The 26,189-nt window shown below is 38.4% G+C and overlaps 1 protein-coding gene and 1 long non-coding RNA gene across 4 annotated transcripts in view; one reads left to right on the top strand and one right to left on the bottom strand.

Annotated features, from left to right (window-relative positions):
- Positions 1-26,189, top strand: part of PCSK5 (proprotein convertase subtilisin/kexin type 5) — a 457,855-nt gene that overhangs the window by 245,232 nt on the left and 186,434 nt on the right. For all 3 annotated transcript variants that reach the window (XM_082470900.1, XM_082470899.1, XM_082470898.1), the window contains exons 11-12: positions 22,179-22,296; positions 24,152-24,340. In XM_082470900.1, coding sequence (XP_082327026.1) covers positions 22,179-22,296; positions 24,152-24,340 — 307 coding nt within the window. The remainder of the gene's footprint in view (positions 1-22,178; positions 22,297-24,151; positions 24,341-26,189) is intronic.
- The window catches only part of LOC309665009, a 92,057-nt gene continuing 74,706 nt past the window's right edge, over positions 8,839-26,189 (bottom strand). Inside the window, exon 4 of the long non-coding RNA XR_014266150.1 lies at positions 8,839-11,076. This is a non-coding gene — a long non-coding RNA (uncharacterized lncRNA). The remainder of the gene's footprint in view (positions 11,077-26,189) is intronic.

Below are 26,189 nucleotides of genomic sequence, written 5' to 3'. Positions count from 1 at the left end.
AACATTTGCATTACAGGGGTCCCAGAAGGAAAAGAGAGAGAGAAAGGACCCAAGAAAATATTTGAAGAGATAATAGTCAAAAACTTCCCTAACATAGGAAACGAAAGGGCCACCCAAGTCCAGGAAGCACAGAGAGTCCCAGGCAGGATAAACCCAAGGAGAAACACGCCGAGACAAATACTAATCAAATTGACAAAAATTACAGACAGGGAAAAATTATTACAAGCAACAAGGGAAAAACGACAAATAACATACAAGGGAACTCCCCTAAGGTTAACAGCTGATTTTTCAGCAGAAACTCTACAAGCCAGAAGGGAGTGGCACGATATATTTGAAGTGGTGGAAGGGAAGAACCTACAACCAAGATTACTCTACCCAGCAAGGATCTCATTCAGATTCGATGGAGAAATCAAAAGCTTTACAGACAAGCCAAAGGTAAGAGAATTCAGCACCACCAAACCAGTTCTACAGCAAATGCTAGAGGAACTTCCCTAAGTGGGAAACACAAGAGAAGAAAAGGACCTACAAAAACAAACTCAGAACAATTAAGAAAATGGTAATAGGAACATACATATCAATAACTACCTTAAATGTGAATGGATTAAATGCTCCAACCAAAAGACACAGGCTTGCTGAATGAATACAAAACAAGACCTGGATATATGCTGTCTACAAGTGACCCACTTCAGACCTAGGGACACATACAGACTGAAAGTGAGGGGATGGAAAAAGATATTGCATGCAAATGGAAATCAAAAGAAAGCTGTAGTACCAATACTCATGTTGGATAAAATAGACTTTAAAATAAAGAATGTTACAAGAGACAAGGAAGGACACTGCATAATGATCAAGGGATCAATCCAAGAAGAAGCTATAACAATTATAAATATATATGCACCCAACATAGGAGCACCTCAATACATAAGGCAACTGCTAACAGCTATAAAAGAGGAAATCGACAGTAACACAATAATAGTGGGGGACTTTAACACCTCACTTACACCAATGGACAGATCATCCAAACAGAAAATTAATAAGGAAACAGAAGCTTTAAATGACACAATAGACCAGATAGATTTAATTGATATTTATAGGACATTTCATCTAAAAACAGCAAATTACACTATCTTCTCAAGGGCACATGGAACATTCTCCAGGATAGATCACATCTTGGGTCACAAATCAAGCCTCAGTAAATTTAAGAAAATTGAAATCATATCAAGCATCTTTTCCTACCACAACACTATGAGACTAGATATCAGTTACAGGGAAAAAATTTAAAAAGAAAAACACATGGAGGCTAAACAATATGTTACTAAGTAACCAAGAGATCACTGAAGAAATCAAAGAGGAAATCAAAAAATACCTAGAGACAAATGACAATGAAAACATGATGATGCAAAACCTATGGGTTGCAGCAAAAGCAGTTCTAAGAGGGAAGTTCATAGCAGTACAATCCTACCTCAAGAAACAAGAAAAATCTCAAATAAACAATCTAACCTTACACCTAAAGGAACTAGAGAAAGAAGAACAAACAAACCCAAAGTTAGTAGAAGGAAAGAAATCATAAAGATAAGAGCAGAAATAAATGAAATAGAAACAAAGAAAACTGTAGCAAAGATCAATAAAACTAAAAGCTGGTTCTTTGAGAATATAAACAAAATTGATAAACCTTTAGCCAGACAGAAAAAGAGGGAGAGAACTCAAATCAATAAAATTAGAAATGAAAAAGGAGCAGTTACAACAGACACTGCAGAAATAAAAAGCATCCTAAGAGACTACTACAAGCAATGCTATACCAATAAAATGGACAACCTGGAAGAAATGGACAAATTCTTAGAATTTGGTTATTCTTACGAAGGTATAACCTTCCAAGACTGAACCAGGAAGAAATAGAAAATATCAACAGACCAATCACAAGTAATGAAATTGAAACTGTGATTAAAAATCTTCCAACAAACAAAAGTCCAGGACCAGATGGCTCCACAGGTGAATTCTATCAAACATTTAGAGAAGAGCTAACACCCATCTTTCTGAAACTCTTCCAAAAAACTGCAGAGGAAGGAACACTCCCAAACTCATTCTGCGAGGCCACCATCACCCTGATACCAAAACCAGACAAAGACACTACAAAAAAAGAAAATTACAGACCAATATCACTGATGAATATAGATGCAAAAATCCTCAACAAAATACTAGCAAACAGAATCCAACAACACATTAAAAGGATCATACATCATGATCAAGTGGGATTTATCCCAGGAATGCAAGGATTCTTCAATATATGCAAATCCATCAATGTGATGCACTATATTAACAAATTGATGAATAAAAACCATATGATCATCTCATTAGATTCAGAAAAAGCTTTTGACAAAATTCAACACCCATTTATGATAAAAACTCTCCAGAAAGTGGGCATAGAGGGAACCTACCTCAACATAATAAAGGCCATACACGACAAACCCACAGCAAACATCATTCTCAATGGTGAAAAACTGAAAGCATTTCCTCTAAGATCAGGAACAAGACAAGGATGTCCACTCCTGCCACTGTCATTCAACATAGTTTTGGAAGTCCTAGCCATGACAATCAGAGAAGAAAAAGAAATAAAAGGAATACAAATTGGAAAAGAAGAAGTAAAACTGTCACTATTTGCAGATGACATGATACTATACATAGAGAATCCTGAAGATGCTACCAGAAAACTACCAGAGCTAATCAATGAATTTGGTAAAGTTGCAGGATATAAAATTAATGCACAGAAATCTCTTGCATTCCTATATACTAAGAATGAAAGATCAGAAAGAGAAATTAAGGAAACAATCACATTCACCATTGCAACAAAAAGAATAAAATACCTAGGAATAAATCTACCTAAGGAGGTGAAAGACCTGTACTCAGAAAACTATAAGACACTGATGAAAGAAATCAAAGATGACACAAACAGGTGGAGAGATATACCATGTTCGTGGATTGGAAGAATCAGTATTGTGAAAATGACTATACTACCTAAAGCAATCTACAGATTCAATACAATCCCTATCAAATTACTAATGGCATTTTTTTACAGAACTAGAAGAAAAAAATCTTAAAATTTGTGTGGAGGCACAAAAGACCCTGAATAGTCAAATTAATCTTGAGGGAAAAAAACAGAGCTGGAGGAATCAGACTCCCTCACCTCAGACTGTACTACAAAGCTGTAGTAATCAAGACAGTATGGTACTGGCACAAAAACAGAAATATAGATCAATGGAACAGGATAGAAAGCCCAGCGATAAACCCACGCACCTGTGGTCAACTAATCTATGACAAAGGAGGCAAGGATATACAATGGAGAAAAGACAGTCTCTTCAATAAGTGGTGCTGGGAAAAATGAACAGCTACATGTAAAAGAATGAAATTAGAACACTTCCTAACACCATACACAAAAATAAACTCAAAATGGATTAAAGACCTAAATGTAAGAATGGACACTATAACACTCTTAGAGGAAAACATAGGAAGAACACTCTGTGACTTAAATCACAGCAAGATCTTTTTTGACCCACCTGCTAGAGTAATGGAAATAAAAACAAAAATAAACAAATGGGACCTAATGATACTTAAAAGCTTTTGCACAGCAAAGGAAACTGCAAACAAACTGAAAAGACAACCCTCAGAATGGGAGAAAATATTTGCAAGTGAATCAACGGACAAAGGATAATCTCCAAAATACGTAAACAGCTCATGCAGCTCGATATTAAAAAAAAAAAAACAACCCAATCAAAAAGTGGGCAGAAGACCTAAATAGACATTTCTCCAAAGAAGACATACAGATGACCAAGAGGCACATGAAAAGATGCTCAACATCACTAATTATTAGAGAAATGCGAATCAAAACTACAGTGAGGTATCATCTCACACTGGTTAGAATGGGCATCATCAGAAAATCTACAAACAACAAATGCTGGAGAGGGTGTGGAGAAAAGGGAACCCTCTTGCACTGTTGGTGGGAATGTAAATTGATACAGCCACTATGGAGAGCAGTATGGAAGTTCCTTAAAAAACTAAAAATAGGATTACCATGTGATCCAGCAATCCCACTACTGGGCATATACCCAGACAAAACCATAAGTCAAAGACATATGCACCCCAATGTTCATTGCAGCACTATTTACAATAGCCAGGTCATGGAAGCAACCTCAGTGCCCATCAACAGATGAATGGCTAAAGAAGTTGTGGTACATATATACAATGGAATATTACTCAACCACAAAAAGGAACGAAATTGGGTCATCTGTAGAGAAGTGGATGGATTTAGATACTATCATACAGAATGAAGTAAATCAGAAAGAGAAAAACAGTTATCGTATATTAATGCATATATGTGGAATCTAGAAAAATGGTACAGATGAACTGGTTTGCAAGGCAGAAATAGAGACACAGATATAGAGAACAAACATATGGACACCAAGGGGGAAAAGCCAGGGGAAGTGGGGCGGGGATGAATTAGGAGATTGGGATTGACATATATACACTAATATGTATAAAAGAGATAACTAATAAGAACCTGCTGGACACTATCAAACTCTTAGAGGAAAACATAGGCAGAACACTCTATGACATAAATCACAGCAAGATTCTTTTCGACCCAGCTCCTAGAGAAATGGAAATAAGAACACAAATAAACAAATGGGACCTAATGAAACTTAAAAGCTTTTGCACAGCAAAGGAAACCATAAAGAAGACGAAAAGACAACCATCAGAATGGGAGAAAATATTTGCAAATGAAGCAACTGACAAAGGATTAATCTCCAAGATTTACAAGCAGCTCATGCAGCTCAATAACAAAAAAACGAACAACCCAATCCAAAAATGGGCAGAAGACCTAAATAGACATTTCTCCAAAGAAGATATACAGATGGCCTACAGACACATGAAAGAATGCTCAACATCATTAATCATTAGAGAAATGCAAATCAAAACTACAATGAGATATCATCTCACACCGGTCAGAATGGCCATCATCAAAAAATCTAGAAACAATAAATGCTGGAGAGGGTGTGGAGGAAAGGGAACACTCTTGCACTGTTGGTGGGAATGTAAATTGATACAGCCACTATGGAGAACAGTATGGAGGTTCCTTAAAAAACTACAAATAGAACTACCATATGACCCAGCAATCCCACTACTGGGCATATACCCTGAGAAAACCATAGTTCAAAAAGAATCATGTACCAAAATGTTCATTGCAGCTCTGTTTACAATAGCCAGGACATGGAAGCAACCTAAGTGTCTATCATCAGATGAATGGATAAAGAAGATGTGGCACATATATACAATGGAATATTATTCAGCCATAAAAGAAATGAAATGGAGGTATTTGTAATGAGGTGGATGGAGTTAGAGTCTGTCATACAGAGTGAAGTAAGTCAGAAAGAGAAAAACAAATACAGTATGCTAACACATATATATGGAATCTAAGGAAAAAAAAAAAAAGGCCATGAAGAACCTAGTGGCAAGATGGGAATAAAGACACAGACCTACTAGAGAATGGACTTGAGGATATGGGGAGGGGGAGGGGAGAGATGTGACAGGGTGAGAGAGTGTCATGGACATATATACACTACCAAATGTAAAATAGATAGCTAGTGGGAAGCAGCCGCATAGCACAGGGAGATCAGCTCGGTGCTTTGTGACCACCTAGAGGGGTGGGATGGGGAGGGTGAGAGGGAGGGAGATGCAAGAGGGAAGAGATATGGGAACATATGTATATGTATAACTGATTCACTTTGTTATAAAGCAGAAACTAACACACCATTGTAAAGCAATTATACTTCAGTAAAGATGTTTAAAAAAAAAAATAAGAACCTGCTGTATAAAAAAACAAAATTAAATTAAATTTTAAAAAAAGAACATGCAGAATCTAGCAGAGAACCTAAAAAAAAAAGAATATACATACGTACACATACAGGCACATTTTCTTACGGAAGCCTTTTTGTTTTTTGTTTTAAATAAACAAAACCTCTTGTTTGAGGTTTTGTTTATTTAAAACAAAAATCTCACTCTGCCTAGTGGTTTGGAGCATGGGCCCCAAAGTCAAATAACCTGGGATTGAATCCCAGCTTTGTAAACAAATAAATAGTACATCTGGGGACCCACATACATTCTTAACTTCATTGGACTGAGTTTACATATAATAAAAAACACCATTTTAAGTGTACAAATGTATACGTCTGTGTAAACATCACCGCAATCAAGGTATAGAACATTTCCATCACCCCACAAAGTTCTTTTGTGCTCTTTCTCATCCCTTATCCCACCCCGCAACCCCGCCCTTTGCAACCAGTTGATTTTCTGTCACTATAGATTAGATTGTCTTTTGTGGACTTTCATGTAAATAGAATTATTTGAAACTGGCTTATTTCCCTCCATATATTTTTTTGAGGTTCATTCTTGTCATTAAGTATATGAGGAGTTTATTCCATTTTATTACTAAGTAGTATTCCACTATATATATAGGAATGTACCACAATTTGTATCATCATTCACTTTTTCACAGATAATTTTATTTTTATTTTTTATTGAGGTATAGTTGATATACAATATTATATAAGTTACAGGTGTACAACATAGTGATTCACAATTTTTAAAAGCTATACTCCATTTATAATTATTATAAAATATTGGCTACATTCCCTGTGTTGTGCAATATATCCTTGTAGCTTATTTATTTCATACATAGTAGTTTGTACCTCTTAATCCCCTACCCCTATCTTACCTCTCCCCCTTTCTCTCCCCCCACTGGTAATTTCTACTTTGTTCTCTATATCTGCGAAACTGTTCTTTTTTGTTATATCCACTAGTTTATTTTAATTTTTAGGTTCCACATGTAAGTTATATCATACAGTATTTGTCTTTTCTCTGACTTATTTCACTTAGCGTAATACCCTCCCGGTCCGTCCATGTTGTTGCAAATGACAAAATTTTATTCTTTTTTATGGCTGAGTAGTATTCTACTGTATATATGTACCACATATTCTTAATCCATTCATCTGTCGATGGACACTTAGGTTACTTCCATATCTTGACAGTTGTAATACTGCTGCTATGAACATTGGGGTGCATATATCGTTTTGAATTAGTGGTTTGGTTTTTTTGGATATGCACTCAAGAGTGGAATTACTCATATGATAACTTCTATTTTTAGTTTTTTGAGGAACCTCCATACTGTTTTCCACAGCGGCTGCACCAATTTACATTCCCACCAACAGTGTACGAAGGTTCCCCTTCCCCTGGACTATTTTATTGTTTCCAGGTTGGTTGTTATGAGTAAAGCTGGTATGACTATTCATGGACAAGTCTCTGTGTGGACAAATTACAACTTTTTAAACATTACACAGTCCGAAAAGACCTAATTTAAACAGAGGCTTTGAGGAGTAAGGGAATGGTCCAAATGGCTAGCCAGATATAGAGCATTTCAGGCCAGGCATACAGCAGATACAAAGTGTCAGTCAAGGAAAAGCTAGGAGGCCATCCATCCTAGCTGGAGTGTGTGGCAAAGGGAAGAATGAGGAAAACAGTATCATATACAGAATTGAGCACAGTTCTTCATTCATAGCAGACACTCAGGGAACACGATCATCTACATGTTATGCATCATTCTCATACAACATTTAATGTTGAATTAATAAACAGTTAATATTCTGTTAGAATTTTTGTATGATAAAAATGAAGCACATATATATATATATATATATATATATATATATATATATATATATATATATATATATATATATATACACATGCATAGATCTGTGGCCATTAAAATGCTGTGTGTAGCTTAGGAATGAAATGAGCTCCACTCTCCCTTGCAAATATGACACTCACTCCTTTATATTCACGTATTTCTTGTAACACTTCTGTTCCCCTCTCTGTAGTTTACTTTATCTAATTTGGGTTCTTATTTCCATTTGCCAGTGATTTTAGTTGATGATTCTGGATAAAGGGTTAACTTCCTTATTTGTTATTTCTCTGCTTTTCTAGAAGACTACTTGGATTTCAAGAAACAATAGATGGGCTGGAATGTTTTGAAAAAAGCATAATCTGCTGATCATGAATGATTTGTTAATGTCATGTACATAACCTAGATGAGAAGCATAGATAAATATAATGAGAGGGTGGAAGGTGTTTGAGAACCTTAGAGTTACTCCTGGGAATCAAAACTTGTCTGAAATAGTTTTTAGAGTAGTTAGTTTAAACAGATGTATTATTTTTTCTTTGTATCTCTTGGAGGATTGGGGATTAAAACTGGATGAGACAGCTGTGGTGAAAGCAATGGTCAGGGTAAGGGAGAAGACAGAGGGCCCAGTGTGCAAAAAGGACGGGTATGATGTGATGAGGGAAGTAATTCAGAAGAAACTGAGAGCCATGCTACCTGATTCCTAGAGTTAAGAGTTCTTATTTGATCTGAAAAACATGTTGGGGCTACTGCATTGATTTGAGAAAGTGAGTTGGGTAATAGTAATGACCATCAAGCAAGTCGATTCCAGTTGCTTTGATGTTAGAGTTTTCTTTTTTAAGCTGATGGTATAAATCCATGGGTCCTGTGATATGTGCTACAAAATGACACACACAGAAGAAACTGACTTGCTAAAATGGATGAAAATGCTCTTGCAGTGATCATTTTCTATCATCTTAGCATGCAATTGTATATTCCTGACCTCAAGGGCTGTGACATTCAGTGAAATTTCTTATCATCTCTTGGTCGCCTTCTAAATGAGGAGAGTTATAGCACTCGTGTATATAATCATCTTTGCTAAATTCTTTTTTTAAAAAGAGAAGACAAAGAAATGCTTTTTGAAATGGGTCTTTAATAAATCCAGGACAAAGGGTGTGGTGATGAGATCGCTTCTTGAAAAGTGTCAGGCCAGAAATTGTACTTTGAGAAGACTTCACAAATTTCCTTTGACCCAAGTCTTTTTGTTGCTTATTATTGTTCACCATGACCTTCAGAAAGCCACTTAACTTCCAATATTTGAATTATTTTCACGTACAGTTGTGGTCTGTGTATTTGCCGTGTCAATTTTCAGAGACTTAAAGAAAGCGAGTGACATAATTCTGGTTAGCTTCTTGAGTCGCTGTGAGACTCTTGCAGATAGAGTGACAGAGGCATTTACAGTTTACAAATGCCTTTTTCCCTTTCTTAAGTTTTATGTTAATATTCTTTTTCTTGGCTGTGACGCAAACTTAGAATCATCTATAGTCCTAGGAAGGTATATGACTTTTTTGAACCTGCCAGAGGCTGCAGCGTCTATGCTTTCTTAATATACTGTGTGGGATGGTTCTGTCTGGAAATTTTTTGCTTTTCTTTATATGTTTTGCCTTCAGAAGTGCCTTTAGAGCCAAGGTAAAAGATACATGTCCGGCTTTGTTCCAGAGTTCAATATTGTGCATCTTAGAATCCTAAAATTCGCACTAAATTCTGGCCATATATGACTAAAAAATCAGAGGAGATACCTGAAAATGCAAGAAATGTCTATGACTGTATGCTAGGGCTGCCATAGTTCGTTGCACAGGTTATTAACTGTGCAAGGGAATCAAACGAGGATTGAGTGGAGACTGAAATCTGGCCTGTGATTTACTCACCAAGCCAAGTGCCCCAGAGTGGGATGATGTCCACCTAAAGAAAGAGGCAGCTGTCTCTAATACACATAATTCTCACATAGGCAGCCCTGTTGCATAGAATTCTATTGTAATTTCTCCCACAATTGTCAAAGGCACGGGTATCTTTTAAAAGGTATCTCTCCAGAGATGGTTTTGGTCATTTTAACCTTCATCTACTGCTTCAACCTTGACATTCACAGAACCTTCATTAGCAAAGTTACTGCAGTCAAATAGAGTTTTCCAATATCTTTTTTCATCACTATCTTTATCACCAACTCTCTAGACACAGTTTGACGCAAAATCTTAGAATTTTGAGTAAGTGTGAAAAGCACAGATCTGTTTCTCTCTTCATATTCTTTCTACATTCTGCCTTATTTTGTGACCAAAAATGATTGAAGCTTCATTAGTTCAAATGTATAATTATTTCACGTGGAGCCAGTAGGAGAAGATTCTTATTTGGGGTGATGAGTCCTTACAAATATTGATATATGCAGGATACATGAACACAGGCATAAGGCAGTGGTGAAAAGGACTTTATGTGATGTTTCCATGATTATCATCAAGCTGGCTTGGGAAGGTGCTCCCAACAGACCATCTTTTCTACCGAGGAATAGAGCTTTAAATGTGAAAGGGGGAAATGTGATTGAGGTGCATAGGAGGAACTCTGTCATTGAAATCAGTACATGCCTGTCAGTTTGGACTCTGGCATCAGCACTCTGAGCACAGACTGCGGCACTAATTCCCTGTCCTCCATCAGGGACAGGGGGCTCTAAGTTGCTGTGACCATAGTGAGACCATGCCAAATGGGCACTGTTCCAGCTGTGAAAACTGGTTCAGGATCAATAAGATAACCCAAATGAACAAGAGAAAAAGGAGCCTTATTACATCTTTTTAAATTTTCATAAAGATGGCTTAGCCCATCCTTTTTTTCTATCCAGAGAGATCTTTATATTCATACCAGTGTCTACAATAAAAACCAGACCCAAAGTTTCAAAAAGAAATCCTGAAAATTAATCCCACCCTAGTTCTATGCGTAACTTCCTAAGGCCACTGTGTCTAGGAAGGTACAGTTATACACACCAGGCGATCACTTTGCAGAATCCATCTGGATTCATCTTCTGTGACATAAATAGATCCAGACTTTTTTTTTCTTAGAATCTCAATTCAGACTCTTTACACATGTTCACATCTTGCTAGCCTTAGGCATTTCAAAGCAATTAAATTTCTATCACACATCCCAGTAATAGTTTCAACAGGCTTCATTTTATGGTGTTCTACCAGAAGACACAGTACACCCTGAAGTTTCCAGAGTCATCTTTGAAAGAGCCCAAAAGGAGGGTATTGTGATCACTGCTGGGTGTTAACAAATGGGAAGCTGCTCTTTGCCACTCAATGCCGTTCTTCCATCTGTGCATGACTGGTTAGCTGTAATAAAACAATGGTCTCAGCATGAATATAAAATAAAGTATCCTTACCATATTAACAATATCTTCTCACTCAGGGAAAACCCCTGATAGAAATGACTGAAGAAGGTCATTTCTCAGCAAGAATAGGGGAAAGGGTTATGGGCCAGATGTTAACTTTCCTTCCAAACTCCACATATTTCTTTCTCTGCACATGATATTTTAATGAGTTTTGAAGAAGAGAGCAATTTTTAATGCAGCTGATTTGCAAAAGGAAGAGAGGATAAAAATGTTCCAGTGTTCATTTGTGATATGTAGATAAATTCCCAAAATGTTCCCCCTGCACCTTTGCTACCTTGTTATTCCAAGGATTTATGATTGATTTGAGTACCGTAGTTGAAAGAAATACTGTGTGTCTTACAGACAGTGGTAATCACTGAGTACATATATAATACATCAAGATTTTGAACACTTGGAATCAAGTCCCAGTGACTTTAGAGTTGTTGGTTTTTTTTTAATATTCATGAGACAGTTTATTCAGCTGTAAAATGTGAATAATACTATCTTGCTAGCATTGTTCTACAGATTTCATTAGCTAATATGTAAAAAAATGCATATGTAAAATATTTTTACCTCCCATACAAAATTTCTTCTAGGCATCTTATTTTGGGAAGCATGCTTGATAAATGCACTTCAATTGTAGAGGCGGTAAGATTAGGAAATACATATCTCAGTGCATTTACTTTTTTCAACATTGTAATTGAGCATGATTTTGTATCTCAATCAAACACTGATGCTATCCTAACAAATGCATAGAATTTAACTCTTTAAGTGATGTGTATCCAAAGAAGGAAATACCTAGACCAGTCTGTGCTTGAAAAATGAGGGATGTGCATTTATAGATTAATTGGGAGAACTTTATCTTCTTAAAATATTTTTTTAAGAGAAGCAAAAATGTCTTTGGTAGCCCACATGAAAAGATATTGGCATGATCTTCTGTATAACCCACTTACTTCTTGTGCTTCTGGCATGAGGGACAGGTATTTGTGAATCATGCCTACAGAAACTCAAGCCCTATGTTGGAGATACTAGCCTAATTAACCAGGCTTTATCAACTGGGCTTCCAGGAAAGATGCTAGCCTGTATACCCTTAGGAAGTGGTTCTCAAAGTGGCGTCCCTGGACCAACAATATTGGCATCACCTGGGAACTTGTTAGAAATGCAAATTCTGGGCCTTACCTCAAAACTACTAATCAGTGGGGCTACACAATGCGTACCCTAACAGGTCCTCTGGGTGATGCACATGCAGGTTTGGGAACCACCCACCCAAGTTATCCACTGTATGCAATGAATTAACTTCTCTTCTAGTGAAATTTGAATGTTGCTAATTGAAATACCATCCTTAGAAGAAAGGAAAAACTTGTCTCTCAAATGATTTTTTTTTCTGTAGTTTGGATAAGGAATCCCATGTGTGAAAGGTGCTCTTAAAAAATCTCATCTCTTGTCAGTCTCTTAGCCATTTGCTCCCAGCTTCATGCATTTGCCTTTCTGTCAATTGGACCATACCCTGTGTTTTCAAACTTTGTATCCCCCATTTTGGAGGGGGAAAAAAAAACTTTTCCATTATCCTCCTGCCTTAGTTCTGTCCTTCCTTACACAACTAAAAATTCCCAACAAGTAGTCTGATTTAGCTGCTTCCGTTTCCTTACTGTTTAATCCCTTTGTAATTTTCTTCAATCTAGTTTCCACTTCCACCTTTGAAGTGCAATTACTCTTTGAGATTTTCAACCATTTTCTGCTTGCCAAGCCAGAAGCCTCCTTGTTTTTCTCTAGGATTTCATGCTTTTGATCTACCCAGTCCAGATCTGTCTTTCCTTGCCTTTTGTGATGCCAAGATATAGCCCCATTCTTCATTGACACTCTCCTGAGTCCTTTCTCTCCCTTCCTCTCACCTGGGCCATTCCTTAAGGTCTGTTGTTTAGAGCGCTCTGGCTCTCTCTCCTTCTCCCCTCCTCTCTCCCCGTCTCCTCCCTCCCTTCCTCCCTCCCTCCCTCTTACATTCTCTTAATTCCACCTTCACATCCCCACCTTCCTTTAAATGACAAGTACCACCTCCGGACTAATGATTTTCAGTTCTACCATCTTCAGCATTGACTTCATCCATTACCCACCTAGAATCTCTGCCCAAGGCTCACCTGTGTCATTTAAAACTCAAAACTGCCAAACGGAACTGTCAATTGTCTTTTACAAAACAACTTCTCCCCCAAAGTTACCTCTGTCATCAGGGCGTATCCTTCTCTAGATCACCCCATTTACTCTGACTCAGTATGTATCCTACATAGTGCGAGATGTGAAATGTCATTGCTCCTTTCTTATCTGATCTCTTATTTCATTTCACCCCTTCCATAACCTTCTTTATGGTCTTCCATGCCTGCACCACTGAAGGAACTAGTTCCCTGCCTCAATCCGTCTGCCATTTCATATCCCATACACCAATGCCAGATCAGTCTTTCTAAAATATTAATTAAATGATGTCATTTCCTTGAATGTTGGCTACTCCATTACCTCCAGATTAAATCCATCCATGGGATTCCAGGCCCACACAGGTTTCTTGAGGAAGCCACCATTCCAAATATCTCATTCCTGTCCCCATGAATTATACCTCCATGAATCCAAATCTTAGTCCAGGATATAAGAACCATCTCAAGTATTATTTCTTCTAAGAGAATATGCAGCCTTCATTAATGGCCTATTTTTCTGAGACTTTACAGAAATTTCCTTATTATTGTCCCTTATTTGAGTTTTATGTAAATGAAAAGGAATGTTCATGAGAAGCCTTATATAATACTTGAACCTTAGAAAGATAAGTGTTAGCTTTCTTCCCAATCAGAAGGTGACATTCCCAGCTGCAAGGAATAATTTCTTCTATGTGTCACTCTTTGTAGTTTGCCAACCGTCATATCAGCAGTGGGTAATGGCTTCACATCAGGTGAGCCATGGATGTTTGGTGTAGTTAGATGAAATAACCACATCTTTGCAACCTCTGTTAACTACTGAGTATGAAAATACACTCGCTTGAAATAAATATCAACCAGATTTTCTATTCCATTCTTTTATGAGAATTTAAGGAAAAAAGCAAAAGTAAATGAAAATTAAGTGAAGAGTTATCTAAAAATAATATGAATAATTCACAAGTAAGAATTTTTGACTGCTGGCTCATCAAGATCCCAGTCTGGTAATTGTTTATCCAAGTTATATACCAAGAAGATCTAGGCTGGGGAGCTATATGGTCAGTCTAATCTTCAATTAGCTTCTACCCAAAGGCCCTTGTAGTACATTTTTTATTTTGTTCTCATCTCTGTCCAAACAACCTTAGTTTCCTAAAAGCAAGCACAGCATCTATGCTTGTGTGCCCAGGAATACATGGCTAAGTTTCCCCAAGGTGGTAAAATAGTTTTCCTACCTCCATTCAAGAAATACTAGTCAATTACCTTAAGCAAATTACTTGCCTATCATGACCACGTTGGAAGCAAACAAAAGAATGGCCAGAGAAAAGGAGAAAATAATGTGACATGTTTATCTTTTCTTAAATACCCTTAAGGGAAGGCAGGCATATCTCCTTATCTTAACTCTGTAAATTTTTAAAGATTAGAATAAATATGTATTTTATGTATGCATATATAATAAATTGTGTACATATAAATCATGTATAATGAAGTACATTGTACATGGAGGAGAAGAACTCAGCAGTGGTTTCCTAAACTCTTTTTACTTCGTCTCTGTCATGACGAGCCTGTCTGACTACCTATAGCTGCTAACCAAACACATCCTGAGGGGCGCTTTGAAGTGCAGACCCCGCAGACAGCCAAGCATCAGTGTCTGGAAACTTTCCACATGCAAGTTCTCAGTAGTGCTGGTGATGGATGGCATCTTTGGATCTGGCTGGAGTTGTTAGTAGAGCCTGTGATTTTAGGAAAAGCAAAGGAAAACTGGAAACAAAACATGCAAAGTAAGGCAATAAGGCAGGTGCTGGCTGCAGGGTTTTCCTGCCCCCAGGGAGTCTGCATTTTGTAGGAAGAGGCAGAAGAAGGCACTGCAACTAGAGTTCTGATTCTCTAAGAAGCTTATGTGCCTTTCACACTGAAATTTAAAGGGTATGTAATGAAGAGATAGATGTCTGAGTAAGGAAAGAGAAGAAAAGGCTAATTCTGCAAGCATCCTGGCTTTCATCTATCGAGATGTTTAAGTGTAGAAGTGCTGACATAGGAGACGGAAGAGTATTACTTTCCGCTTCTTCATGTTTATAAATCTTACATTTTATGTTTTCGTATTTAGCTATTTATTTTTACTTTAGAAGAAGCAGTACTGAAGCACTTACGTCATGCATGTGCAATGGGGTGCATTGCACGCCCTCTGCTTATTCTGCACGTTTGGTCTGGCTTGATTAGTAGGTGCAGGAGGCGCAGGGTCCCTGGTGGGAGCAGTTATTTCAGAACAGGTGGTTCAGCACATTGACGATCAAAGAACCCAAAGGTGCGAGGACTCTCACAGCGGCAGGAGCTCTTTGATCTCAGTCGGAGTTTCAACCCCACCCTGCAGGTCAAGCAGCCCCCCTCAAGACAGGAATTTGCATTTTGCGTAACTACCTCTCAGTCTGGTGGTTTACCCTTAAGTATCAATAGAATAGCAACAGCCTGACTGATGGCAGAAGACACCCCACTGTCACGGCTGGCATCCAGTTCTCCCTCAGTCCACTCTCTTCCCCTTATTTCCTACCATGTAGACTGCTAAGGCCCATCCCCTGCTGACCACTCACCCCACACTCCAGGGCTGCTGGTTTCCTCACTGCACCAAAGAACCACACACAGACCTGATGATTATTTAACTGGAGGTTCCATCCTGGTGCCTGGTTGTCCTCCCTGCATCTCCACCTCACTGAATCCGATGTGGGCACCAAAGCCCAGTCCAAATATCACCTTCCCTTCTTGGGTCATCTTACCTGACTCCAAATTTCAGCTAACATTTATTGAGTACTTTGTGTAGAGCAGGCTCTAGTAGTTGCTTTACATCCATTGTCTTTTTTTACTGATTTCTTACTCTTTTGAAGTCTTTTTACACTTACACAGTGACTACACAGTTATCGCTTTTAATTGTTTCTTAGTGAAATCATACAGTTATTCTTGTCTCATCTCCTGCTGGCCTGAGAACACACAGCAGTTTCTGTTTCTTTTGGAGCCTCATTGTGTTGAATACATAGTAGGTGCTCCAAACCCCATGAGTGATATCATAATTAATGGTAAAAATTCTTAGCTTATATTGGTGAAGTGTATTGAAACTGACCCTTTCTAAGAATTGAATAATTAAACCTAATTTATCAACCATGTTTTATATTTTGATGATCACGTGCATCTCAACAAATACAAGTTCAGGATGCCCATACGTCTTCTAGTTACTGGATTATTGATTTTAAAAGATGTGAGAGCTCTGTACCACTCCGTAAGAGCGTCACCTTTCTCCCTTGGTTCCACGTGGGGTAGCCACTCTCCTGGTTTGTCCATGAATGAAGGCTTTCCCCAGCACACAGGATTTCAGTGCTAAAACCAGGACACCTCTGGATAAACCTAGGCATTTAGTCGTGTTAGTCGTAAGAAATGATTTCCCCAATGGAAGACATTGGCTGTACTTTTATATTAAATGCTCAGGAATGGATAGCTGTCACTTAGTTGTATTTTTTTCAGTCACAGGCAAAATTTTTAATCTCTCATAGGCAACTTGGATGGTTTTTGTTGTTGTTTGCCCTCCTTTACACTGGATGCTACATAGCATTGTCTGTACATCTGACAGCTGGTAGCAGAAAGCCGTACTTCAGGGAGCTCAAAAACTTTTAAAAACAAATCACGCACACAACTTTTTCCAACCAATTACTCTAGTATATAGAGAGTGCTTTACTAATAGCCATTTTAGAGTTATGAAATATCTGTTCAGTATGATATTTTTCTAAAAAAGATTTAAAATAGCTGGCATCAGCAAGGATGGTCCACTAAGAGAGATAGAAGTACACCAAATTTCCCTGGTTATAGCTTCCTGTACCCGAAACTTCTAATTTTTCTTTTCCTACTGAGCTTTCTAACTTTTCTTTAGAACTGACTTTTTTTAGGTCTCATAGCTAGCACTATTGTGTAAATTAACTGTATCTGCTTTTGAACTATGCAATTGTTTACTTGTGTATTTAATGATTAGCTCCTCTTGGCACTTCTGGTCTCATCAAAAAATGGAAATATACCTGCCGGAGAACATTATCTATTTTCCCGCCTTCTCTCGGCCATCGGACTAGTCCAAGCAGGGAAGCTTTTGGATTACTTGGCATAAAAACTAGTTAAACTTCTGGTGCAAGGCAGTTCCACTTTTCGGAACTTATCTGCATAAACAGTCATGCAGCCTAATGGAACAAATATAATGCTAAGCAAGTTTTTCAGATTCCCTTTATTAAGCTTGTTCAGCATCATTCTACCAAGAGATAAATGTACTTTCTGAAATACATTTCTTAACTGTGCTTCGAGATCTTTAGTTAATCTATATACGTGCTTTGTTCCCTCAGTGTCTTTCTAAATACCGAATTCAAAGAATTTTGCATTTGGCACTGTGCTTGCACAGAGAGGTCCCACTTGATCATCATGAAGTTACTTTCAGGCTCAGGATTTGCTCTGATCTTGGCATGAGAAACGTGCATAGATAAAACTATTTTAGTTATGGAATGGCCATATCACAACCAGTTGTTTGCATGGTGTATTTGCTATACAGGTAATCATAATTTTTTTTTTTTTAAAGAGCTCCTGACTTATTTATTTATTTATTTATTTATTTATTTTGGCTGTGTTGGATCTTCGTTTCTATGCGAGGGCTTTCTCTAGTTGTGGCAAGCGGGGACCTCTCTTCATTGCGGTGCGCGGGCCTTTCACTGTCACGGCCTCTCTTGTTGCGGGGCACAGGCTCCAGGGGCACAGGCTCCAGACACGCAGGCTCAGTAGTTGTGGCTCACGGACCAAGTTGCTTCGCGGCATGTGGGATCTTCCCAGACCAGGGCTCGAACCCGTGTCCCCTGCATTGGCAGGCAGATTCTCAACCACTGCGCCACCAGGGAAACCCCATAATTATTTAAAATAGGAATATTGGCTCTATACTTGAATACATTTTGAGTATTAATGATGACTCTATAGTAGTCAGTAACAAAAAGAACAGACCTCCTAATTCCCCCTTACAGTTCTCCTAAAAACACTTTATGCCACTTGGTGAATTAAAGAAAATTTCTCTAATCAGTTACATTCATTCACTTCGCAAATACATATGGAACCTCATCTCTAAGCCAGGTGTTCTGCAGCCACTGTAAGAAATCATACTCCATGGGGCATGGTAACAGTGGTAACAGTGTGATGGGCAAGACTTGACTCAAATGGTTGTCTCAAACAAAACAGTGTTTCTGAATTTATAGCTAATTTTAGAGTGTGAAACTTTATATTATTTAAAAAATTATTACATGTCAGTTATAGCTCAGAAAAATTACTAGTGCTCCCATACCATTTAATGGCTTGTTTCCCTGTTGACACCATGTTTTGAAGGAGTTTATCTTCCCAACACATTCATTCTGTAATTATCTTCTCATTAGTATTTGCCAAAAACCAAACAAATAACTGCCAGTCAGAATACACAGAGTTGATATATTGTCAGCACCGCCCCCCCCCCCCGCCCAAAAAAAGAAGAAATAAATTTATTTCATTTTTTTCTTAGACTGTGTATCATGATTGTGGGCAGATACACAATTTCAAGTATCTTAAAATAATTTAAAATACTGAAAATCTCCATTACTGATTCAGTGGACTTCAGTGATCTATTCTGATTCCCTCATTTATTAATATTTTATTAATATACACTCTTTTTTCTGTTGACCTGCCAGTCTCTAGTTTTACTGCAGCTACTCAGCCTCTGTTCCGAACACCTCCTTTGAGTGTTGCGTGAACAGACCTTGTCTCTGGAGGGTAGGAACTGAATCGGAAACCGAAACAAATTTACGGCCTTCATAAAGACTCAAGGTGCTTTTCTACTTAACTCGAGTGGTTGTTTAACAGTCATGAAGTGTTTGTTGTGTTTGATGACTCTGTGTGTTAATTTACGTCCCAAAGGTTGTTAAGTTGACAGTTATTGGGGGTGGGGTGTGGGGAGGTGGGGAACAGCAGCGTGCACAGCTGAGCTGGGGCCCGGGCGCCCACTTTGCAGACTATTCAAGCCCTTCCCTCCCCAGGCCCCCACTTACCCTCTTCCCTACCTCCCTCCTAGCAATCAAATCTCTTATCTCATTTCCCTAAACTGAGACTAAATGATAAATTGTACGGGTTTAAAACCGGTTGACACTAGTATGGGGATATCTGTGCACCATGCAGAGTTAGCCTAGTGTTGTATCTTTGGCAATAATTTCAGTTCCTCCAGGGAAAGAAAATACCTTAGAGTATTCATGATGAAATGATATAGACTATGGTTAAGTGATAAGTGACAACATAGGATTTATATGAACTTTAACAAAAGATCTGCACAATTTTGTTTCCTTAAGCCCAAATTTGACATTTCTCCTCTATTATGTGGGTTACTCTGTATCTTTTTTAATTAAGGCGGCAAGCTTACCTCACATAATATTATGTAAATAAAACTAAATAGAATTGTTAGTAGCATTTACTGATTTGTGATGAGGTTACTGATGAGTTTTATTTTATTCTTTTCTGGATGTATTTACAAGTTTTTACGATGAACATACATTATTATTTTTTTTAATTTATTTATTTATTTGTTTGTTTTTGGCTGTGTTGGGTCTTCGTTTCTGTCCGAGGGCTTTCTCTACTTGCGGCAAGCGGGGGCCACTCTTCATCGCGGTGCGCGGGCCTCTCACTATCGCGGCCTCTCTTGTTGCGGAGCACAGGCTCCAGACGCGCAGGCTCAGCAGTTGTGGCTCACGGGCCTAGTTGCTCCACGGCATGTGGGATCTTCCCAGACCAGGGCTTGAACCCGTGTCCCCTGCATTGGCAGGCAGATTCTCAACCACTGCGCCACCAGGGAAGCCCCATACATTACTTTTTAATCAAGAAAAAAATCACTTATAATAAAAGTTGCAAAAGTACATGTATAGAAATCCTAGATATATCTTTGCCATAGCAAAGTACTTTTATTCTGTTTTATTCAGTATGTCCTGTCTGGCTGAGTATCTGATATAATAATGAGCCCTTCCATTTGTATAGTTCTTTACACAGATTTTCTCATGTAGGATATATAATAATAATCAATTTAGTAATGGTGATGGGATAGATAATAATATCCCCAAACAAGGAAATTGTGGGTTAGATATTTTATCTTGTTTGCCAAAAGTTATATGATTAGCAACTAGAAGAAATGGAGCAGTATTTCTGAATCCTAGCACAATTTTCCTTTTTATATGCTATAATTTCCTCCCATGTGTATAAAGTTCTGCTAACTTCCATGAAACATATAAAGAAATATAAGTCCTAGTTCCCACCATCAAGCAGTTTATAATACATTTGGGGTAAAAAGACATGCTGACAGAGAGTTAATTAGCAATTCAATAGATGACACAGGTAAAAAGTATAGTGCATAATACAATGCCTGGCACATAGAAGGCACTCAAGAAATGTTGGATAGGTGGATGGATGCATGGATAAACAGATGGATGCATGGACGGGTGGATGAATGGATGGCTGGCTAGATGGGCAGAGGGCAGATGGATTGACAAATTAATTAAAGTTATATGTCTAGAAAGGAGAAAATTCACTCATCACAGATGGTTGAAATTCAGTAAATGTCTATTGACTTTTATTGATCAGAGACTATTTCAAGAAGGAGAAGATAGACTAGCTAGGCCTTCAGAAACTTAGAAGAGTAGAGTTTGACTCTGCAGAGAGGATGAGTGAGGGAACTGCAGGCTGAGGGCTCAGCATGAGCAAAGGCAGTGAGGCAGAAAGAGCAAGATACGACTGGGATTGCAGAGGAGTGACTGACCTTGCTAACGCAAAAGGTTTGGTAAGGAGGTTGTTTTGAAAGTAGAATGGGACTGTATCATAGAATATCTTGAATTTCAAGCTGAAGTATTTAAATAATCCATAAGCATGGGCATCTCTAGACATTTTTGCATAAAGTAATTCATGTCATAAGGAAATGTTTTAGGCAACAAATCTGGTCAAAGTATGACTTTGTGTTAAATATAAAGATGAGAGAGTTTAATGCAAGGTGGAGATGGGATTTTAAAGTATTTTTAGAAAGAGCTGCAAATGTAGATCTCACTGTATCATCATTAAAATATTCCTATATGTAACTGAAACTTCTGAGACAGTTATGTCAAATTTAGCTTTAGATCAATAGGTATTTCTCACTGAGAACTAAAAGTTTATAACATTCGAGGATAAGAAGCTGGCATAAAAGTCTAGAGGCCTCCAAATATTTCATGCATGAAGTTTAATAAATTTTTCATATGCCAGAGGAAAGATAATAATTTATGTCTTCCAGGATTTTCAACCAAAATACTAGATAGGTCAGAAAATTTGTATTTTTGAAGTTGTATACACTTCTCTTTAAACCTACTAATTATTTTATCTTACAAAATTGGTGATGTTATCACTTGAATACAGGTGGTTAACAGTGAGGCCTGGGAGCAAATCTATGTGGGTTAGAATTTGGCTCAACCACTGAATTGCTGGTCAATCTTAGCCAAGTTTCTCTCTTTCCTCAGTTTTCTCATCCATGAATGATAATAATAATAGCACTAACATCTTAAGATTGTTGGGAGGATTAAATGTAAAAATATGGGCTAGTGCCTGCCATGTAGTAACAATTCATAAATGGTAGTCATGTTACTAGTTATAGAACATATTCAATGAATAATATGCATTCATCTTATTTTCTTATGATTGTTTACTTGTTTTATTTGTTTTTTTAATCATTGCTAGAAAGAAAGCTTGGCTCCCGTAGGGTTGTGTCTGGGTTTTCTACTGTGTGAAAGTATAACTCAACATATATGGCATAGGTTGCTGCTAACTACGGTAAAGCTGACCAACTTCTTGCCTTCTGTAGTGAGCCATCTCTATGGATTTGGACTGATGGATGCGGAAGCCATGGTGATGGAGGCGGAAAAGTGGACCACAGTTCCCCAGCAGCACGTGTGTGTGGAGAGCACAGACCGACAAATCAAGTAATGTTTGCTGCAAGCAGACAGCATGACAGTGCCCTAAAAGAGATTAGGCCAGTGCAGATATCTTGAGACAGCCCTGTGTTGCACATGGAAACTAGAAATTTGTGTAGTATTTTTCTAATGTAATTATAAAATTCTAATAGAATGTCTAAGACCCTAAGCCATTAAACACACACTAGTATAACTCAAGGATCCTTAAAAGAAAAACGTATCTTACAAGGGGGTGGGGGAACCCTTACAGATGGGCATTCTTCAAGTGTCTACTCTGTCAATATTTCTATTTGATGGTAGAAGTATTCCCCATAAGTTGGTATACTCCCAAAACTAAACCTTATGTTCTGGAAACTTAACTACATACCATGTAGTTCTCTGAAGAGTGATGCAGGATGCACAGTAAAAGAGATTGCAGTTTACTCAGATTCCAGGGCTTAGTCCCCTGTTTCAGCCTCACAAAATTGGAGGCTGTGCTTATTGGATTCATCAAGTGATAGTGAAGTCTCTCCTAGGTGCTGAATCCGAAGAATAGGATTTATTTTAGTGATTTTATTAGTAATTTACTTTCAGCTTTCTTTTTAGAGAGTTAGCTCGGAAAAATACATAAGAACTTTGGTTTGTAATAAAACTAGAGCCATTATAATTCTTGAGGAAATTGTTAGGAAGCAGAAATAAGTGGACTAAGTTTTTTTTTTCCCATTCTACCTATTTTTGGCAAAGAATAAGAGAAAAAAAAAATAAAGAAGTAAAAAGTTAACCAGTATTTATTGAGCTCTTACTATAGGTCAAGCCAAGTGCTAGAAACAATGTGTGTTTTCTTCTTAAAACTTTATAACAACTTGGGTATTATTCCCTTTTGACAAAGGAGGAAATGGGATCAAATGGAATAATTGTTTATTCATTCACGAATTCATTTACCAATTCAGCAACAATTTTTCTTGCTATCAAGCACTGGGCTAGATAATTAGGGATAGAAACAGGAATAAGAAATGCTTCCTGCCCTTGTGGAGCTTACAGTCTAGCGGGGGAGTCAAACCAAAATAATATAATAAGTAGATCATTACAAATGACAATAAGTGAATGCTGGAAATAAAAAGGGTAGAAAATAAAAGGTGGGGAACGTGTTTTTCCTATGGTTCAGTGACCATCTTAGAGAGTGAAATTTAAGCTTTGACTATGAAAGAAGAGTCAGCCATAGGAACAGCAGCAAAAAAGCACTAGAGGCAGAGTAGTGTATGCAAAGTGGCTGAGGTAAACTTGAATTATCCCAGAACTTGAACCAATGCTAGTGTGGCTGGAACCCAGTGTTCAAGGGGCACAGTGGCACAGGAGGAAGCTAGTGAAGAAGACAGGAGCCTGTAGGCAAGTGGAAGAGTGTGCGCTTGGCTTATAGAGAAAGGAAATGGTAGACCAGGGATTTGAATCAAGGTCATAGTCATCCCCAAGCCTCCACTGTACCACAGTACCCTATACTGGTGGGTCACAAAGTGGATTCCGCAGATCAGCAACATCCCTATCGCCCGGGAACTTGTTGGAAAGGCACATTCTTGTGACCCACCCCAGCCTTACTGAATCAGACACTCCAGCACCAGGGACCAGCGATCTATCTGAACAAGATTGATATCCACTACCTGCATGAAGATAAAAGAACCTTCATTCCTCCTTTCCTCTCACTTGCACCTTTCCCACCCTAACCAGGGTTACTCCCTTAAACGACCTAATCATTTGGATAATGACACCGTGTCCCTTAGTCTCCAGCGACCACGGCTTGCATTGCATCATGCGGTCCTGCCAGGCCTGCAGGCTCACGCAGCCGAGCTCTGCCTCGTGCTCTGTTCAAACCCCCTTCTCTCTGTTGCAGGACAGTTCGGCCCAACAGCGCGGTGCGCTCCGTCTACAAAGCGTCGGGCTGCTCCGACAATCCCAACCACCACGTCGGCTACCTGGAGCACGTAGTTGTGCGCATCACCATCACCCACCCCAGGAGGGGAGACCTGGCCATCTACCTGACCTCGCCCTCAGGAACCAGGTCCCAGCTTTTGGCCAACAGGTATAGTCATGGCCCCTGACCGCCAGTGTGCGGGGGTCACAATGACACCCAGCGACTCTTTCGGCTCGAAGAAGTCCGCTGTGCTTTATTTTTTATTTTTTCAGAAGTCGAGGATTGTGCATGTACATATATTGTAGGATCATGATTTTCTATACAATTTTTAAAGGTTACTTTCCATTTACAGTTATTACAAAATATTGGCTATAGTCTCTGTGTTGTACGGATAATCCGTGAGCCTATAGTATACCCAATAATTTGTACCTCCCACTCCCCAACCCATATATTACCTCTCCCCACCCCGTCCACTAGTTTGTTCTCTAAATCTGTGAGTCTGCTTCTTTTTGTGTTATATTCACTAGTTTATTGTAGTTTTAGATTCCACATGTAAGTTATGTCATACAGTATTTGTCTTTCTCTGACTTATTTCACTTAGTGTAATGCTCTCCAAGTTCAACCATGTTGCTGCAAATGGCAAAAATTTCATTCTTTTTTATGGCTGAGTAGTAGTCCATTGTGTGTGTGTGTGTGTGTGTGTGTGTGTGTGTACCACAGCTTCTTTATCCATTCATCTGTTGATGGACACTTAAGTTGCTTCCATATCTTGGCTATTGTGAATAGTGCTGCTATGAACATTGGGGTGCATATATTTTTTCAAATAACAACCTGATTAAAAGATAGGCAGAAGAACTGAACAGACATTTTTCAGGCAGAAGAACTGAATAGACATTTTTCCAAAGAGGAAATGCAGATGGCCAACAGGTACATGAAAAGATGCTCAACACTGCTAATCATCAGAGGAAATGCAAATCAAAAACACAATGAGATATCTCCTCACACCTGTCAAAATGGCCACCATCAAAAAGAACACAAGTAACAAATGTTGGTGAGGGTGTGGAGAAAAGGGAATCCTTGTACACTGTTGGTGGGAATGTCAATTGGTGCAGCCACTGTGGAAAACAGTATGGAGGTTTCTCAAAAAAACTAAAAACAGAACTACCGTATGACCCAGCAATTCCACTCCTGGGTATAAATCAAAAAAACCCCAAAAACATTAATTCAAAAATATACAGCTGTTCTTTAATTTCTTACTAACCTAAAAACTGGGCGGGGCCGGGGGGAACACCACTTACACATCATGATGGGATGGTCATATCTCTCACTGCCCACACATAAACAGAGAGTGCAAAGCTGCCTAGAATCTGTAGGCACAGAACAGTATAACATTTAAGAGTTGGGTAATATTAAAAGGATGCTGCAGAAAAATTGAGGGCCACCTGTTGTTCTTTATCCTATAAAAGAAGTGCAGAACACTAATTCCTTAGGCTTCTGAGATGCCCTCCCCTGCCCTTAAGTGTCTGCTGGAATTTGTTACAGATTAACTGAATGCTCTTGCCCAAGCACTTTCCAAAGTTAAAGGAAATTCTATTTGTTTTAAAACAGGTTTTGGCAGATTTTTTTCTACAAAGATTCAGTTAGTAAATGTTTTGAGCTTTGCAGGCCATGTGTTTATTGCCACTACTCAACTCTGCCGTTAGAGTGCAAAAGCCACTGTAAACAATATAAATGAATGTGTATGGCTGTGTTCCAATAACAACTTTATTTACACAAACAGGCCAGGGGCTGGATTTGGTTTGAGGACTGACCGTAGTTTGCTAACCACTGTTTTAAAGTTTGGCCCTTTAGTTTTTATTGGCCAAGAGGGCACTTACTTTCTCTTAGTAGCCTCTTCCTTTCTCCATACTTCCTCCAAACATTTCTCCAGCAGGTAATTGTATTGCCAGGACCCTGCTGAAAGGCCAGAATGTTCTAGCACAAGTTTTCTTTTGCTCCACTGGCTTTTCAAGTGGTT

Source organism: Balaenoptera physalus (genome assembly GCF_965194825.1).
Source record: "Balaenoptera physalus genome assembly, chromosome: 7".
In the NCBI taxonomy this organism is placed as follows: Eukaryota; Metazoa; Chordata; class Mammalia; order Artiodactyla; family Balaenopteridae; genus Balaenoptera; species Balaenoptera physalus.
This window is presented reverse-complemented; position numbering and strand designations above follow the sequence as displayed.